Below are 19580 nucleotides of genomic sequence, written 5' to 3'. Positions count from 1 at the left end.
AAAAGACTGGAAACCAGCATTTCACAGCAGTCAAGAAATTAATTAGAACTGCCCCACCTGTAAGACAGGGAAATGATGGCAAGTGAAGATAGTCCATTCTAAATGAAAGACTGAAAGAGGCACTCGGACTTCTGATTAACACCACAGATGGAAGAAAACCAGATCTGATAACACCAGCAAGATAAGGTAAACATTGCAGTCAGGCAGAAAACTTTTCAACGACTGTTCTATTTAATAACTTATGAGGGGATCTCAGGAAGTCATGAACAGTGAAGTATCAAAGATTACAAGAGATATCATCCAATGGAGCAGAGTTCAAATACAGGTCTGCTGAAAAGAACCGCAGAAAGACATGATTACTCTGAAGACCTGGGGAGGAAAATGGCAAAATATTTTCAGTGCAGGGGACTACAAATCTGAGTAGACCCAGAAAAGAAAAAGATGTGCTTTCAAGACAGACCGTGACTGTTCCCTGAAACAGCCACTGAAGGTCCTAAAATTACAAAATAGAGAAGAAAGTGACATATAGATGAATTCCATTCTCAGTGTCATCAAAAATGTAAGATACACGAGACACTGCAAGACAAGTATTTAATTCAACTTTGCAACGAGGGCAGAAACATTTAATTATTTTGCAGAGCTGAAATCCAGAACAAGATAAGGGGAAGAGAAGATCGCCGTGGCATAACAAACCTGCTGCGATGCAACACATTACAGACCACGTAGAAAAGGGATAATAAAACCAGCACTCAAAGGGTAAACGACAATGAAACACGGACCGCCCCGGGGGGAGGGAACGGAGCCCGGCTAACAGACAGCAACTGCAGAGGGGTTGGGTAGGAGCGGACTGAGCGAGAAAGGAAGGACCACTGACCGTGTCGAGGAGCGCGGAGGGCTCCGGCTGCGTGTCCTTGGGCGCGGGGCCGGGCGGCGGCGGAGGGAAGTTGGGGCTGAAAACCATGAGGTCGCTCTTGGCCGCGCCGTCCGCCACGCACAGGCTGCGGCTGTGGCGCTGCGAGTACGACCAGCTGCCCACTTCGCTGGCGCACACGAGCGTCGTGGGCCCGGGCCCCGAGAGCACGGCCGCCCGCGGCGCCCAGCGCGACGCCACGTACAGCACCACGGCCAGCAGGAACAGGCTCGACACCGCGCAGATGGCCACCACCAGCCACACGTTGGTCGCCGCGCTCGCCGCGCCGCCGGGCCCCAGCTCCACGCCCGCCGCCGACCGCGACACCGACGACGACGCCGAGGATCCCGCGGCCGCGGCCAGCGCCGCCTCGGCGGCCTCCACCAGCGACACGCTGAGCGTGGCCGTGGCCGAGCGCGCCGGCTCGCCGTGGTCGCGCACGACGATCAGCAGCCTCTGCCGAGGCCCGTCCGCCTCGTCCAGCGCCCGCGCCGTGCTCACCTCGCCGCTGTAGAGCCCCACGCGGAACGGGCCCTTGCCCCGCGGCTCCCACAGCTCGTAGCGCAGCCACGCGTTGTAGCCCGAGTCCGCGTCCACGGCGCGGATCTTCGCCACCACCTGCCCCGCCGGCGCCCCCCACGCCGCCCACGCCCACAGCGTGCCCGGCTCCCACACCGAGACCGCCCCCGCCGCCGCCGCCTCGGCCGCCGCGGCGCCCGCCTCCGGTGCCGGACCCGCGGGCGGCAGCAGCGCCGGCGCGTTGTCGTTCTCGTCCAGCACGAAGAGCTGCACCGTGGCGTTGCCCCACAGCGGCGGCTCCCCCGCGTCCACCGCGCGCACCTCGAACTGCAGCACCTGCAGCTCCTCGTAGTCCAGCGGCTGCAGCGCCCACAGACGCCCGCTCTCCGCGTCCACCGACACGTAGCTCGACGCCGCCCGCCACCCGCCGCCGCCGCCGGCCGCGCCGCCCTCCCACACCGAGTAGCTGACGCGCCCGTTGCCCGCCTCGTCCGGGTCCCGCGCCCACAGCCGCGCCAGCTCCGCGCCCGCCGCGTTGTTCTCCCGCGCCAGCACCGTGTACACGGCCTGCGCGAACGCGGGCGCGTTGTCGTTCACGTCCGACACCGGCACCCGCAGCCCGCGCCGGGCGCCCAGCGCCGGCGCCCCGCCGTCCTCCGCACGCACCTCCACCTCGTACTCCGACACCCGCTCCCGGTCCAGCGCCTCGCGCAGCACCAGCGAGTACGAGCCTGCGAACGTCGCCTCCAGACCGAACGGCGACGCCGGCCACACCCAGCACCGCACGCGACCGTTCTCCCCCGAGTCCCGGTCCGACACGCTCAGCAGGGCCACCACCGTCCCCACCGACGCGTCCTCCGACACCGGCACCGACAGCGACGTCACCCACACCTCCGGCGCGTTGTCATTCACGTCCAGCACCTCCAGCTCCACGCTGCAGTGACCTGACAGTGGGGGTGTTCCTTTATCTGTCGCTTCAATTTGCAATTCGTGTAAACGAACGTCTTCGAAGTCCAAAGTACCCTTCAGTCTGATCTCACCCGTCTTGGAATCAATAGTAAAGAATTCTTTGTTAGCGATAGGAGTCGAACTCAAGATGCTGTAGGAAAACTCCTTATTGCTCCCTTCGTCCGGATCCGTGGCATTCACACGTGTTACAAGCGTCCCCTCTGTACAGTTCTCCGGTAGCTGCACTTTATACACCGACTGGTTGAATTGGGGCGCATTGTCGTTCGCATCCAGCACTGAGATCACCAGCTCCATTGTCCCGGTCAGAGACGGCCGGCCCCCGTCAGTCGCCGTCAGCACCAACTGGTGCACTGGAATCGTCTCACGGTCTAAAGACTTTGCGAGTACCAGAAACAGAGACTTTCTGCTTTCATCAGAAGATTTAACATCGAGTGAAAAATGCTCGCTGGGGCTGAGTGTGTAGGAGAGCTGCGCATTCGCTCCGATATCCGCATCCGACGCGCCCTCCAGCGGGAAACGAGACCCAGGCACAGACAATTCCGCGATGCTGAGGTTTTTGCGGGCGGCGGGGAAGATGGGGGCATTGTCGTTGATGTCGGTGACCTCCAGCTCCACATGGAAGACGCGCAGCGGCCGCTCCAGCAGCACCTCCAGGCGCAGCGCGCACGGCGCGCTCTTGCCGCACAGCTCCTCCCGGTCGAGCCGCGAGCTCACCAGCAGCGCGCCGCTCGCCCCGCTCACCTCCACGCTCGCCCGCCGGCCCTGCGCCACCAGCCGCAGCCGCCGCGCCTCCGCCTCGCCCGCCTCCAGGCCCAGGTCCTGCGCCAGACGGCCCACCACCGTGCCGGCCTTGGCTTCCTCCGGCACCGAGTAGCGCACCTGCCCGCCCGCCAGCGCCCAGGCCGCCTGCAGCACCAGCACCCGCATCACCGCCGCGCAACAGCGCTCCTCCATCCCTACCGCCGCCGCTCTGCCCGCCGCTCTGCCCGCCGGCCCCGGCCCGGGCCCCGCACGGCTCCCCGCCGCCGCCCGGTCGCACCGGCGCTACTGCCCGGCCCGCGCCGCCCCCCCGCGCTCACAGCCGGGCTCTCCGCCGCACCGGGGCGGAGCCGCCCACACGCCGTTCCTGAGCCTGCAGCGACACCGTGCGCTGCTCCGCCGCCTCACACGCTCCGACACAGAGCTTGTGCCTCCGCTCCGTCATGGCCGTCAGCTCTGCTGTTTCTTCTTACTGCTCCTTCATACTTTATCCTTTGGACTTTTTCCGATGCTCTCTTCTTATCCCTTCTAGTACCTCGCCAGCCGCCTCCGGCGCCGCACTGCAAACAAAATTATTCGGATCCACCAACTTTAATTATGTGGTATCAGCACTGGAACGCAGTATTCTAACCGAGGCGGAACCTGTTGACAACCAGCTCCGACCAGCACTTTGAGGCAACGTCCGTGAGTAATCCTGTTTTAAATTTCTTCTCTTTGTCATCTTCAATTCCTAATTTCCTCACTGTGCCGTTGTTTAGTAGCATATTATTTTCCGTTTTCTTTCTCTTCTCCCTTTACTTCTTTTCTTCATTTCCTTTGTCGCATTCTTCCCCTTTTGTGTATAGGGGTAGTGTCAGTGACGTGCCAGTAAACTAATTTATAATTTCTCCCTTGCTCTCTCTTTTTTCTACTTTTTTTTTTTTTTTCCCTTCTCTTTCTCTATATCCACCTTTTCTTCCTCCATTGAACTCTTCTAGCTTTCAATTTACTTCCATTTCCACACTCGGTTCACTCTTCCCTTACCAAGAAGGGACTTCACTTACCGTATCTTCAACACTCTTGACATGGTGTAGTAACATATTCTTTGGAAAAAGCTCTCATTCCTCATCTCTTTTGACTTTTAGGAAATGTTCAGAGAAGCCTCGGCAGCATGACCCAGATTTCAAAAAGCTTCTCATTGACAAACAATATTCCACATCAAAACCAAGTAATTAAAGGCACGCAGGGCAGATGTCTTCACAAGCTGCAATACCAGAAAGAACAACAGTACCCTAAGATATGCAGAACTTCTGGACGCCTTCGTAGGATACCAGAAGAGCAGCACTGTATGGTGGGATCGTCCTCACGATATTCTATTGTGATCCTGTATCTTATGCCCTGGGAACTGGGATCTCCGCAGTTAAGCAGAAAGTCTCTATTCCCTCCCCAAACCCCAAAGATGTATTCAAATTCTCTCCTTTCCCTCATGGCTGGCACAAATATACGGACTGCTCCAAATCCATTCTGTGAGTCTGACTTTCCCCTCATGCCAGGATGCTTTGTGCCTTTTCATCAATAGCAGATACAAACCGAGTTCTTAAATGTTCTGTGATTAGACTCGTGAACAACACTGATCCCAATCCCCACAGATCTTCTTCAAGAGATCACACCAAAAGCACAAGTGCTCTCAAAATGTTAACTATGCACAATTTCAAGACCATAAAACCAGAGCTGGGCAACGCTGTAGATGTGGACGTTTGGTGTGCACATCCAGACACCAGAATAAGCCACGTGGGATAACAGGACACGCCATCTCTACCCAGACTGATCATGCAGGAGCACAAGAAGGGGAAAAATAGCACCAGATTAAACCCATCTCTTCAGTTGCCCTTAAAATTATCTCTGATGAGATGAAGCAAAGATCCATCATGGCAAGAGCTGTGGAAACTTCTATAAATGCTCCACGATACACATGGAAAGCAGTTTGTAGTACCACACTCCCACAACAACATTTCCAAAAGAGCAGCAAAAGTGTTCATCACTCTGCATGTTACCAACTGTTACCCAACACATTCCACATGTCAGGCCAGAGGCAGCACAAGGGGCTGTCTCTGACGGGAGATATTCATAACCTCAAAGGACTCTGTTGCCATTCCAATACCAGATATTATCTCATGATGCGGAAGAATTGCAACACCAGACTCTTGGAACATAGAAACAATCCCGGGCAGAAAGACTCTGGGCCCATCCTGCCTCCTGCTTTCCTCTAAGCATCCTCCATCCCCCAGTCTGTAACAATTATTCTCCAGAAAAGGATATCATTCCCATTCCAGTCCTCCTATGATATGACCTATTGTGTTACGAATGATTTCAGGTTCCCTCAGAGGAGGCTTCCCAGTGCTCAAAGTCACCTTTCAAACCAGGACATGGCCAGGACCTGCTCAGTGTCACTGCCACATTCACCTCTGAGGCAAGGCACAATTTCCTTTCTTTCCTCAGGGGTCAATTAGACTTTTGCTCACCTTCCCAGAAATGAGAGCACTGCGAAATCCCCACAGATGGCATTATATACACGGTCTGGAAGACTCTGCAGGTGCATCTTGTTCTGAGATCTAAGACCAATATTTACTGTAGCAGTCATGCTGGGACAGCTCCCGTGGAAATGGACACTGACAGTGGCCATCCACCATGTACAAGAAATTAGTTGTATGACTTTTTTCTAGTCATTGTTATTTAGAAGAGGATTTACAGGGAACTTTTAAGGGTGTTCCAAATGTAAATATTGAAAAACCATACAAAAAGGGGTCAGTGACCATCAAGCCACCTCTCCAGCTAGGATAGCAAATTATACCTACAGCAAACAGTAACTGTGTGGGAAACAAAACATGAAAAGGCCACAAAGCCTTCCCAGCTTCCATAATGACATTAGGACACAAGTCCAAATTATCACCTTGCCTTGCATCTCTTGTAGAGAACAAATGACAGAACACGAGGCCAGGGAAGAAACCACACGTGATACCACCACAGCCAGCAGTCAGCAAAGGCAGTGAGGAGATACACAGCACCTGACAGTCACCACCACAGCCTGTCCTGCACACATTTAGCAAGCTCGTGGAAAACCACACAACCAGCAAGAAGGAACGTTGTCTCCAAAACTGACATATCGCGGCATCACAGGACAGCTCTCATTGCAACCAGCAGAGACTTCATCCTAGGGCAGAACAATTCTACTGCAATATCCACAGCAGTGAATTTCAGGTGCGTACCACAAGGGGTTACAGAGACACCCTCCCTCTGCAAGGACAAGGCAGCAGGTACAATGGTGCAATTAAAACACCGAAGCACCGATCGCTTTCAGGCTGCGGGGGCGGAGCGCGGCTAACAAAGCAGCTAATGGAACGAGAGACAAGGTGCAAAAGGGGACAGAATAGAAGCAAGCAGGTTATCGCCACTGACCGTGTCGAGGAGCGCGGAGGGCTCCGGCTGCGTGTCCTTGGGCGCGGGGCCGGGCGGCGGCGGAGGGAAGTTGGGGCTGAAAACCATGAGGTCGCTCTTGGCCGCGCCGTCCGCCACGCACAGGCTGCGGCTGTGGCGCTGCGAGTACGACCAGCTGCCCACTTCGCTGGCGCACACGAGCGTCGTGGGCCCGGGCCCCGAGAGCACGGCCGCCCGCGGCGCCCAGCGCGACGCCACGTACAGCACCACGGCCAGCAGGAACAGGCTCGACACCGCGCAGATGGCCACCACCAGCCACACGTTGGTCGCCGCGCTCGCCGCGCCGCCGGGCCCCAGCTCCACGCCCGCCGCCGACCGCGACACCGACGACGACGACGCCGAGGATCCCGCGGCCGCGGCCAGCGCCGCCTCGGCGGCCTCCACCAGCGACACGCTGAGCGTGGCCGTGGCCGAGCGCGCCGGCTCGCCGTGGTCGCGCACGACGATCAGCAGCCTCTGCCGAGGCCCGTCCGCCTCGTCCAGCGCCCGCGCCGTGCTCACCTCGCCGCTGTAGAGCCCCACGCGGAACGGGCCCTTGCCCCGCGGCTCCCACAGCTCGTAGCGCAGCCACGCGTTGTAGCCCGAGTCCGCGTCCACGGCGCGGATCTTCGCCACCACCTGCCCCGCCGGCGCCCCCCACGCCGCCCACGCCCACAGAGTGCCCGGCTCCCACACCGAGACCGCCCCCGCCGCCGCCGCCTCGGCCGCCGCGGCGCCCGCCTCCGGCGCCGGGCCCGCGGGCGGCAGCAGCGCCGGCGCGTTGTCGTTCTCGTCCAGCACGAAGAGCTGCACCGTGGCGTTGCCCCACAGCGGCGGCTCCCCCGCGTCCACCGCGCGCACCTCGAACTGCAGCACCTGCAGCTCCTCGTAGTCCAGCGGCTGCAGCGCCCACAGACGCCCGCTCTCCGCGTCCACCGACACGTAGCTCGACGCCGCCCGCCACCCGCCGCCGCCGCCGCCCGCGCCCCCCTCCCACACCGAGTAGCTGACGCGCCCGTTGCCCGCCTCGTCCGGGTCCCGCGCCCACAGCCGCGCCAGCTCCGCGCCCGCCGCGTTGTTCTCCCGCGCCAGCACCGTGTACACGGCCTGCGCGAACGCGGGCGCGTTGTCGTTCACGTCCGACACCGGCACCCGCAGCCCGCGCCGGGCGCCCAGCGCCGGCGCCCCGCCGTCCTCCGCACGCACCTCCACCTCGTACTCCGACACCCGCTCCCGGTCCAGCGCCTCGCGCAGCACCAGCGAGTACGAGCCCGCGAACGTCGCCTCCAGACCGAACGGCGACGCCGGCCACACCCAGCACCGCACGCGACCGTTCTCCCCCGAGTCCCGGTCCGACACGCTCAGCAGGGCCACCACCGTCCCCACCGACGCGTCCTCCGACACCGGCACCGACAGCGACGTCACCCACACCTCCGGCGCGTTGTCGTTCACGTCTAGCACCTCCACCACCACCTTGCAGTGACCCGACAGCGGGGGTGTCCCTTTATCAGTTGCGTCCACTTGTAGCCGATAGAGACTAACATCCTCGAAGTCTAAGTCACCCGTAAGACGGATCTCTCCGCTATTTTTGTCAATTTGGAAAACGTCTCTTCCATTCTGCGGGGACAGACTCTGTAGCGAATAGGAAATATTACTGTTCGCCCCCTCATCCAGATCTGTGGCATTTAGCCTGATCACCAATGCGCCGCGTTCTGCGTTTTCGAGCAGCTGCACTTTATACACCGACTGGTTGAACTGGGGCATGTTGTCGTTCACATCCAGCACCGAGATCACCAGCTCCATTGTCCCCGTCAGAGACGGCCGGCCCCCGTCAGTCGCCGTCAGCACCAACCGGTGAACGGGAATCGTCTCGCGGTCCAGAGATTTCCTGAGCACCAGAAATAAGGACTCACCGTCCTCCTCCGTTTTTTGTAAATCCAGAGAGAAGTGCTCGTTGGCGCTGAGTGTGTAGGAGAGCTGCGCGTTCGCTCCGATATCCGCATCCGACGCGCCCTCCAGCGGGAAACGAGACCCAGGAGGGGAGTTCTCCGATAAACTGAGGTTTTTGCGGGCGGCGGGGAAGATGGGGGCATTGTCGTTGATGTCGGTGACCTCCAGCTCCACATGGAAGACGCGCAGCGGCCGCTCCAGCAGCACCTCCAGGCGCAGCGCGCACGGCGCGCTCTTGCCGCACAGCTCCTCCCGGTCGAGCCGCGAGCTCACCAGCAGCGCGCCGCTCGCCCCGCTCACCTCCACGCTCGCCCGCCGGCCCTGCGCCACCAGCCGCAGCCGCCGCGCCTCCGCCTCGCCCGCCTCCAGGCCCAGGTCCTGCGCCAGACGGCCCACCACCGTGCCGGCCTTGGCTTCCTCCGGCACCGAGTAGCGCACCTGCCCGCCCGCCAGCGCCCAGGCCGCCTGCAGCACCAGCACCCGCATCACCGCCGCGCAACAGCGCTCCTCCATCCCTACCGCCGCCGCTCTGCCTGCCGGCCCCGGCCCGGGCCCCGCACGGCTCCCCGCCGCCGCCCGGTCGCACCGGCGCTGCTGCCCGGCCCGCGCCGCCCCCCCGCGCTCACAGCCGGGCTCTCCGCCGCACCGGGGCGGAGCCGCCCACACGCCGTTCCTGAGCCTGCAGCGACACCGTGCGCTGCTCCGCCGCCTCACACGCCCCGACACTGCGCCTGTGCCTCCGCTCCGTCATGGCTGTCTCCTGTGCCGTCTCTTCCTCTGTGCTCCTTTTATTTTTAATATTTCCTTTTCTTTATCACTTTCTATTTGCTTGCAATATGCTTTCCGTAATTTCGTCTTCCATTATTTCTCTGAGTTTTTTTGGTTTGAATTTCCCTTCTCTTTTTCCTACTCTTTCCTTTATAGTCTTCCTGTTCATTTCTATTGTTGCGTCTCCTGTTCGCTTTCCTTTTGATTCATTGCCCTGCCCTAATCTTTAAACCATCTTCACTTCCTTTCCAATCTTCGCTTTTCTTTACCTCCGCCGGCAATTCGCCCGTTCCCTCCTGCGACGCTTCAGGCCATCATTGTTGGAGCTATCAGCGCTAATTATGTTATATCTCCACTAATTATGGTATATCAGCGTCGGGGCACGGTGCTGCAAGCGGGCGAAAGGCTGGTAGGAATCAACTCTGCTCTAAACATAAGGTCGGTGCTTGCTTTATCTTCATTCTATTACTTCTACTCTTCTTTACTTCCTTGCTCCCTTTCTGTCTTACTTTTTACTTGTATAGTCGCCTTCCTTGATAGATCCTTTTCTCCTTAATTTTCTTTTGCTATTCTTTCTCTTCTTTTTTCTCTATTTCTCTTCTACTTCGTGGATCTCTTTCCCTATATCTTCTTCATGCTCCTCACTGCCATATTTTTTACATGCTTCTTCTCATTTTCTTTCCTTATCTCTTATGTGCTTCTATTTCCTTTACTAATATTCTTTCCAAATGTTCAGATAATATTCTCCACCAACACGTCCTTTGGAAAACGTTCTCATTCCTCTTCCTTGCAACCATTGACTACATTGCTTCTTTTATTCCATTTCTTCTTTGTACTTTTTCTTTTCTTGTTTTATATTTTTCCCCTTTGCTTTTTCTTCCTCTCCTCGCTGTGTAGTCATTTCCCTCCACTTGTCTGTTGCTTCCTTACTTGTATAACCTATTAGGGTTTTTGTTCCATTTAAGGAAATGTTTTTCAAACAGCTACACCACAAAGCCATGAAGCACAGACATTCCCTTTAGCAAAAAGGTTCTCCTCTTCCAACTCTCATTCCTCATGACAGGAAAGAGTTTTCTTGCTTTTCTCCACTGCCATGCACCTGCAGCTTCCTCCCCATTCAGGATCCAATCCACGTTTGGAGCCTTCAGTCATATCAAGGACCCAGAAATAAATCCACAAAGCAGTCATACTGAAGAGAACAGCTTTGTTACATCAGAGAAGAGTCCACCCATGCAGACATCTAATACATAAAATTCTCCAGAGTCCAAGTGACCCAAGGAAGTCTCTCCTTTACACAAGCAAACCCATCAGAGTCCAGCATGATAATCTTCCAAGAATACTGCAAAAAAAAGCATGATGACACCACTGTCCTCATTTACCTGGTGAAGAGCAATTCTGCCTGACTCATTTTTTACCTGCCTGCAGAGCTATTACAAAATTCACCATGTCACTGACACTGAAAGCATCCTCTGCATGCCCAGCATATCTACTCCTAGAAAAGCATTAAGGTCACTTCTCCATCTGCCTTTGCTTCCCTCTTCTCACCCTGTGCCAGGAAGCAGCAGAATTAAATGACAGCACAAAATGTGCTCCAAACCTACAGGAATTTCAGTGCAGGCAATAAGTAGTCAAGCCAACGTGAAGATACCACAGCTAAACAGGGAATGCCTTGAGAGGCTGCCTGGAACAGAGACTGGATGGAGTTAAAGGAATAAAGTAGGGATTTATTAAAAGGTCCTCACAGGATACACCTTGGGCAGTACACGAGCCTGGCAAAGTTTACACTCAAGATGGTCATGAGTTTTCACATTTTTATAAGTTTTGGTCCATTTACATTTTGGGGTTAATTGTCCAATTACAGCTCTAGGTTATGAAGTCCCATCTTCCCAGACTGCTCTCCTCAATTCACTGCTGTTTACACTTTTTGGGCCTGAAGCTGCAATGGTGTCCTATGGTTCTCAGGCTGGAAAAGGAATGTTTTGGGTGACTGAACAGTGAGGAGAACTTGCTAACACTTTATATAAAGTCCAGAGTTATATACTAATGCAGTACAGAATCTGGAAAATATGGAAAATATATCAGTAAAGCTAAAAGTTAAGGCATCACAGGAACCAAAGTACACCTGTCTCTCACACACAGCCTCTTCTGGAAGGAGTAACTCACCTGTAGCATCATTGCTTGCTGCTTCAGAAAAAGAAACTCCAGCACCAGGAGTACTTGTTTCAAGGAACAGTGCCCCTTAATGCCAGCTAGAAGACCAAGACCAGGAAGATGACTGACGCCATGGCCCAAGAAAGGCTGGCAGAATTACACAAATTTCAAAAAGTCTTCTGTTTTACCAAGAAAATTCCACATCAATGACAAATGATTAAAGGCATGGATGGCAAGTCACTTCATAAATTGTAATATCACAGGGAACAACAGAAAGCAAGAACACAGAGAGCTGCTGGAGGTCCTGAGAAGCTCCCAGAAGAGCAGCACTACGCCATGGGCATTTTCTCAAGACTTTCTGTTGGCATCCTCTTTCACAAGGCATGGGAAATGAGATCTCCGCAGCTAACCAGACATTCTCCAGTTCCTCCACAGCGATGCAATCCATGTTCTAATCAGCATTTGTACTTCCTGGGGCAACACTCATCCCCACTCAAATTCACCCTCCCCATCACACAAGCCCAGGCATTATTTAGTGCCACGCCCAGGATCACTGCCAAAATATCAAACATTGCTCAACCTCAGCAACACGCCCTGCCTGTAAACCCCATCTGCATGTAATCCAGGACCTTGTATTTCTTCATCTTCCTTCAAGATCACCACAAATGATGTACAGAATGTTTAAAATCTCTTCCCAGCTACATGATCTTCAATGTGAATGCTTTGCTTCTCTTCAGAAATCTATCTTAGAAACACCACAGTACTGAAGGTTAGAGTTATTAAAAGTTCTGTGATTAGATCTGTGACAGCTCTGATCCCAATCCACACAGATTTATTCCTTCAAGGGAACACAGCAAGTGCCAAAGCACATGAGCACTCATGGTGTCATCCATGTTAACAGCTTGCACCACTTGAACTGGGCTTATCATGCAGCTTCTTGGGTGTTCTTGCAGATATCAGAACAATTCACATGTGACATCAGGACACACCATCTCTACTGAGCCCACTTGTGCAGTGCACAAGGAAAGGAAATTGAGACCAATAAGATTACAACCTCATGGAATAAATAAATCCCTGTAAATCCCGCCTGAGGAGGAGCAAGGAATCATCATGACAAAATCTACAGCTGTGGAGACTACTATGGAAGCCCACGGCTACACAAGAACAGCAAGTTGAAGTGTTCCCCTCCCACAACACCTTGAAACCTTGAACCTGAAGAAGTTATTTCCTCAGACAACATTCTGCCCTCTCCATCTCTTACCAACACATGGCCTACACCAGGCAGGCAGCAGCAGAAGTGACAGGCCCTGGTGGAGAGACTCGTAAGGGGACATTGTGGCCATTTCACTATCACACTCTCATCTCATTATCAGGAAGGCCTCCCACTCCAGACCCTGAGGACTTAGGAAAGCATCCTCAACAAGAACACTCTGTTCCCATCCTGTCCCATTAGTGTACAAATCCTTCTCTCTCCTACTCTGAGATGGGTTTGAAAGACAAATATATAACCTCATGATATTTTCTTTTATGATCCATGGTCTCCCCAAGGGTTTCCACTTTCCCCACACAAGTTTTTCTGCTGCTCATGGGCACCCCTCCCATAAGAAAAGGGCCACCCCCTACTCTATACAACAGATCACAGTTTCCTTTCCTAGCACAAGGTCCAGCATGACCATTGCTTATCCTTCCCAGCAATGCCACACCATGAAAATCCACAGACGGTATCACCAACGCAGTGCATAAGAGATGCTCTGCTGCTGACATCTCATGATTTCTAATGCTTCCTTATGGGGCATACTGTTATCAAAGGTGATGTTGGAACATCTAAACAGCACTGGCATTGATTTTGTGCTCCAAGCACCAAAACTCTGGCAAGGACACTAATAGATGATACTGCCTGTGTTGTAGAATGTTACTTAAAAATTGGTGGGGAAAGGTGATTCATTGATTTTGGAGGTTATTTGTTCTTTTCTTCATTACAGAAGTGAAAATTTCCGCTTTTAAAGACCTTTAAGGTCTGGCTCATTGATGTGACAATTGATGCAAATCTTGAGAGAACAGCAAAAAAGAAGAGTATACTTGACTAGCTCTCCGGTCAGAAATGCAAATCCTCTGGAATGTGAGCTGAAGGAAAACAGCAAAAAATTTCCCTTGTGAAACACGCACCTTGGGTCAAACTCTCCTCCATGAACGCTTTATACTGCTAACCAGAACAGCAGGATACTTGCAAAACAAACATAGGAAGATCATAGGAAATCTTGGCCACAACTACCCTATTTTCTAAGTGAGTCTTATAGCAGAACGATAATAGAGAAATTTCGTCCTTGAATACCCACTTTACACCTTGCATCATACTTCCACATGACCATAATCAATAAGGAGGAGGGCAGTTTTCAATAAAAATACAAATGGATGCCAGCACGGTTATCAGTCAGCAATGGCACTGAGGTTGTCCACAGCGCCTGCGCGTCTGTCACCAACACAGCCTGGCTGTCTTGAACTCCTTCACCCAAATGGGGTGTAAATGCTACACACGAGAAATCGAACCCCCTTACTGTCTGCAAATCTCACACCTCCGGGCACCTCTAGTCGCACCGAAAAGTAATTCAGTTCAAGAGCAGAGCTCACATTTAGAGCACGAAACCTCACCTGCCTACAGGAACTGCTCATGGATGCTGCCTTATGATATTCTGGACGCCTGCAAAAACAGCAGGGAGCTCCAGCAAGGTCGTAGTGACAGATTCAAATGCACCTTTGCCATCCGCGTAAGGACCCGCTAAGTACTCAACGTCCATAAGCGGTGTGAACAGAGCCCGGCTTCAAAGAGCAGCTACTCAAGAGGACGGATGAAAAGGAGCAGAGAAAGGAATGAAGGAAGGACCACTGACCGTGTCGAGGAGCGCGGAGGGCTCCGGCTGCGTGTCCTTGGGCGCGGGGCCGGGCGGCGGCGGAGGGAAGTTGGGGCTGAAAACCATGAGGTCGCTCTTGGCCGCGCCGTCCGCCACGCACAGGCTGCGGCTGTGGCGCTGCGAGTACGACCAGCTGCCCACTTCGCTGGCGCACACGAGCGTCGTGGGCCCGGGCCCCGAGAGCACGGCCGCCCGCGGCGCCCAGCGCGACGCCACGTACAGCACCACGGCCAGCAGGAACAGGCTCGACACCGCGCAGATGGCCACCACCAGCCACACGTTGGTCGCCGCGCTCGCCGCGCCGCCGGGCCCCGGCTCCACGCCCGCCGCCGACCGCGACACCGACGACGACGCCGAGGATCCCGCGGCCGCGGCCAGCGCCGCCTCGGCGGCCTCCACCAGCGACACGCTGAGCGTGGCCGTGGCCGAGCGCGCCGGCTCGCCGTGGTCGCGCACGACGATCAGCAGCCTCTGCCGAGGCCCGTCCGCCTCGTCCAGCGCCCGCGCCGTGCTCACCTCGCCGCTGTAGAGCCCCACGCGGAACGGGCCCTTGCCCCGCGGCTCCCACAGCTCGTAGCGCAGCCACGCGTTGTAGCCCGAGTCCGCGTCCACGGCGCGGATCTTCGCCACCACCTGCCCCGCCGGCGCCCCCCACGCCGCCCACGCCCACAGCGTGCCCGCCTCCCACACCGAGACCGCCCCCGCCGCCGCCGCCTCGGCCGCCGCGGCGCCCGCCTCCGGTGCCGGGCCCGCGGGCGGCAGCAGCGCCGGCGCGTTGTCGTTCTCGTCCAGCACGAAGAGCTGCACCGTGGCGTTGCCCCACAGCGGCGGCTCCCCCGCGTCCACCGCGCGCACCTCGAACTGCAGCACCTGCAGCTCCTCGTAGTCCAGCGGCTGCAGCGCCCACAGACGCCCGCTCTCCGCGTCCACCGACACGTAGCTCGACGCCGCCCGCCACCCGCCGCCGCCGCCCGCGCCGCCCTCCCACACCGAGTAGCTGACGCGCCCGTTGCCCGCCTCGTCCGGGTCCCGCGCCCACAGCCGCGCCAGCTCCGCGCCCGCCGCGTTGTTCTCCCGCGCCAGCACCGTGTACACGGCCTGCGCGAACGCGGGCGCGTTGTCGTTCACGTCCGACACCGGCACCCGCAGCCCGCGCCGGGCGCCCAGCGCCGGCGCCCCGCCGTCCTCCGCACGCACCTCCACCTCGTACTCCGACACCCGCTCCCGGTCCAGCGCCTCGCGCAGCACCAGCGAGTACGAGCCCGCGAACGTCGCCTCCAGACCGAACGGCGACGCCGGCCACACCCAGCACCGCACGCGACCGTTCTCCCCCGAGTCCCGGTCCGACACGCTCAGCAGGGCCACCACCGTCCCCACCGACGCGTCCTCCGACACCGGCACCGACAGCGACGTCACCCACACCTCCGGCGCGTTGTCGTTCACGTCCAGCACCTCCAGCTCCACGCTGCAGTGACTGGAGAGTGGAGGTGTACCCTGGTCTCTCGCCTCAATACGAAAATCAAATATACTGACTTCTTCAAAGTCCAGGGCTGCTGTGAGGTGAATCTCCCCAGTCTTCGGATTGACAGAAATTACATCTCGTCCACTCGGGGGAATGAAGCTCGTCGCTGTAAAGGTCACTTCGCTATTACTTCCCAAATCCGGATCCGTGGCATTAACCCTCGCCAAAAGCGTCCCCAGCTCGGCGCTCTCCAGCAGCTGCACTTTATACACCGACTGGTTGAATTGGGGCGCGTTGTCGTTTGCATCCAGCACCGAGATCACCAGCTCCATTGTCCCCGTCAGAGACGGCCGGCCCCCGTCAGTCGCCGTCAGCACCAACCGGTGAACGGGAATCGTCTCGCGGTCCAGAGATTTCGTTAAAACAAGTTCGGGTAGAAGATTTCGCTCATGCGATTTTTGTAAATCCAGAGAGAAGTGCTCGCTGGGGCTGAGTGTATAGGAGAGCTGCGCGTTCGCTCCGATATCCGCATCCGACGCGCCCTCCAGAGGGAAACGAGACCCCGGCACAGAGGATTCCGCGATGCTGAGGTTTTTGCGGGCGGCGGGGAAGATGGGAGCATTGTCGTTGATGTCGGTGACCTCCAGCTCCACATGGAAGACGCGCAGCGGCCGCTCCAGCAGCACCTCCAGGCGCAGCGCGCACGGCGCGCTCTTGCCGCACAGCTCCTCCCGGTCGAGCCGCGAGCTCACCAGCAGCGCGCCGCTCGCCCCGCTCACCTCCACGCTCGCCCGCCGACCCTGCGCCACCAGCCGCAGCCGCCGCGCCTCCGCCTCGCCCGCCTCCAGGCCCAGGTCCTGCGCCAGACGGCCCACCACCGTGCCGGCCTTGGCTTCCTCCGGCACCGAGTAGCGCACCTGCCCGCCCGCCAGCGCCCAGGCCGCCTGCAGCACCAGCACCCGCATCACCGCCGCGCAACAGCGCTCCTCCATCCCTACCGCCGCCGCTCTGCCCGCCGCTCTGCCTGCCGGCCCCGGCCCGGGCCCCGCACGGCTCCCCGCCGCCGCCCGGTCGCACCGGCGCTGCTGCCCGGCCCGCGCCGCCCCCCCGCGCTCACAGCCGGGCTCTCCGCCGCACCGGGGCGGAGCCGCCCACACGCCGTTCCTGAGCCTGCAGCGACACCGTGCGCTGCTCCGCCGCCTCACACGCCCCGACACAGAGCCTGTGCCTCCGCCCGCGGATGGCCATCTCCTCTGCCCTCTTTTGCTCCTCTTCTCGTGTTTTCTGCTCTGTTTTGTTGCTTTTATTATCTCTTTCTGTTTGCTTGCAAATATATCTCTCATTCCTCCGTCTCCCTGCTTTTTCATTTTGCTTTCTTTTCTCTGTTCTCTTTTATCATCTCTCTGGATTTCCCTTTCATTTTGCTTTCCTTCTTTCTTTTTATATCCTTCGTCGTTGTCTTTCGTTTTCCTTCTTTTTTGTCCTTCGTTTTCTCGTCAGTTGTTTTCCTTTCCTTTCCCTATGATTTGCCTCCTTTCGTTCTCTTTCCACCATTCTCTTCTCTTCACCCCGCTGCCAATGATGCAGCCGGCGGTTGCTGATTCTCAGGCGCCGCGGTGCCAACCATGCAGCCGGCTACGGGCCATCAGCGCCGGAGGGAAGAGGCTGTTAGGGATGTGCTCCGTTCTGCGTCTATAGGTACAGTCCGTGCATGCTGTTTAGCTCGTTTCCGGTTTTCTTTGTATTCTTCAGTCCCTTCCTCATTACATCCTTGTGCCATTAATTTGCATCACGTTTCTACATTTTTCTTTCCCTTCCTCAATTTCCTTCTTTCTGTCCTCCTTTCTTGCCATCCTCCCTTCCTGTGTACAATGATACTGTCAGTGACATGCCAGTAATCTCTTTTGTAGTTTCTCCCTCTCTTACTTTTCCTTCTTTATATTGTTTTTTTTTTTTTTTTGTTCATTACTTTTTTTCCTTGTCTGCATTGCTTCTTCCTTCTCTTTCTTCTCAATCTCTCTTCCTTGTCCTGCCCCTTCTTTCTCTAGTCTTTGCCTTTCCTTTGTTTCCTAACGCAATATGTTTTCTATGGGATTGCATCACTTTCACCATGGAGCACAGAATGAAAGCAAGAGGTCTCATTCCTCTTCCCCACCATCTTCCATCTGTCCAGAAGTGGAACAGCTGTCCTGGTTTCCAGTCTATTCAAAACAGACAGAGGGCTGCTTCACCTCTCCTTCAGCTAAAAGACCATACTGTTAGCCCCTTTCTTCTCAAGGAAGAGAATTCACCCAACCAGGCCCAGATACTTCAATACCTGTGCAAAAAGGCCCCAAAGATCCAAATCAATCCAAGACACTCTTGCAAACGGGAGCTTACAGCCATCAGAGCACAGTACACCGATCTGCCATGAAGGCTGAGAAAGCAGGGGAATACCACAGCTCCTGAGAGCTCTATGTGTCTCAACTAAGATCTACTTTTCTGGCCTCATTTATCACATGCATGGTGAAAGCCAAGCTCTTGCTCCTCCTTCCAGGCTGACATGCTTTGCCAGAACAACATTGCACCTTATCCAGGGGCATTATTCCCAATGGAATCTCTCACTTTGTAGCATACTCCACTCAGCCAAAGCTGCAAAGGTAACACCGTGGCATTTCCCCTGAGAAATTTCCCTCAGCCCCCAACACATCCACTCTGAAAAACACATAAGGGACCCCCCTCCATCCATGCTTGCTGTCACTAATTCACAACGTGCCTGCAAGCAGATGGAACAGAATAAGCAGTGGTGCTTTGTTGGTCCAATCATAGGATATCTCAAATAGGAAGGGACACATAAGGATCAACAAGCCCAACTCCCAATCCAGGGAGCATTTGGTCAATCCAATATGAAGGTTCTGAGACTCAACAGGAGCAAAAGTACAGCTGTCTCACCTGCTCATTTAGCTAGAAGGGACTTACCTGCAGCATCACTAGTTGCTTCTTCACAATGGAAAGGTTTGAAGGGAAGGGGGAAAGAGGAATTGTGTGGGGTTTTTTTTTTGTTTGGTTTTTTTTTTTTTTTTTGTTTTTTTTTTCCCCAGTGTTATCAGAGATTTCTGGGGAAGGTGGATTGGGAAAATTAACCCGCATTCTTCAAAAGCCTTGAAATCACAGGACAGAGCAGGTGGTACCAGGAGGAACACTGGAAAGCTAAGGATGTTGTCTCAACCTCACCTCAGCTAAGACCAGAAAGCAACCCCTACAATGACTGCAAATTGCCAGGAAATCTGCCACCCGAGGCCTGCCAAAATTCATCAAATCTGCGTTTCACCATCTGTTACCAAGACACTGCCAATGGAAGAGAAGCAAAAAAGAGAAACGGCGGGTTTTGGTAAGAGGAGAGAAGAAAAACAAAGGATCCCATTCCACTCTATTTAAACACAAGTCTGCCAATTCCTTGAAAGGCACTTCATCCACTTCCTAGCAAGACTAAGCAGGGCGTTAACCAAGGAGAAGCTCAGAGAAGTCTGGCCAAACGTGATCAAAATTTGAAAAAGCCTCCATTTCACCAACACCACTTCCCATCAAAAGCAAGTGATCCAAGTTGTATGATAAGTGTCTTACATCTGACAGGAAAAGCGTGGGGAGCACCAAGTAATGGGGATATGCAGGACTTCTGAGAAGATCTTAGACAAGCAACCCTGTGTATCCTGGGGTTTTTCAACACAACTCCACAGTATTCCACTTGCAT

The 19580-nt window shown here is 55.6% G+C and overlaps 2 protein-coding genes and 1 pseudogene across 3 annotated transcripts in view; all 3 read right to left on the bottom strand.

Moving 5' to 3' along the window:
• Positions 1-6562, bottom strand: part of LOC100220115 (protocadherin alpha-C2) — a 95324-nt gene extending 88762 nt beyond the window's left edge. The window contains exon 1 of one of the 2 annotated variants that reach the window (XM_072935284.1): positions 875-6562. In XM_072935284.1, the coding sequence (XP_072791385.1) occupies positions 875-3352 (2478 nt within the window). In that variant the 5' untranslated portion in view covers positions 3353-6562. The remainder of the gene's footprint in view (positions 1-874) is intronic. The other variant, XM_072935281.1, reaches the window with a different exon arrangement.
• On the bottom strand, positions 6527-9293 carry LOC115497067 (protocadherin alpha-6 pseudogene; annotated as a pseudogene).
• Positions 9294-10519: 1226 nt separating this feature from the next.
• Positions 10520-18898, bottom strand: LOC115497068 (protocadherin alpha-2). The gene has a single exon (XM_030283851.4). The coding sequence runs from the start codon at positions 17215-17217 to the stop codon at positions 14314-14316; it is 2904 nt and encodes a 967-aa protein (XP_030139711.2). The 5' UTR covers positions 17218-18898; the 3' UTR covers positions 10520-14313.
• Between the last annotated feature and the right edge of the window lie 682 nt (positions 18899-19580).

Source organism: Taeniopygia guttata, chromosome 13 (assembly GCF_048771995.1).
Source record: "Taeniopygia guttata chromosome 13, bTaeGut7.mat, whole genome shotgun sequence".
NCBI lineage: Eukaryota > Metazoa > Chordata > Aves > Passeriformes > Estrildidae > Taeniopygia > Taeniopygia guttata.
The sequence above is the reverse complement of the archived record's forward strand: the minus strand, read 5'-3'. Positions and strand labels throughout refer to the sequence as shown.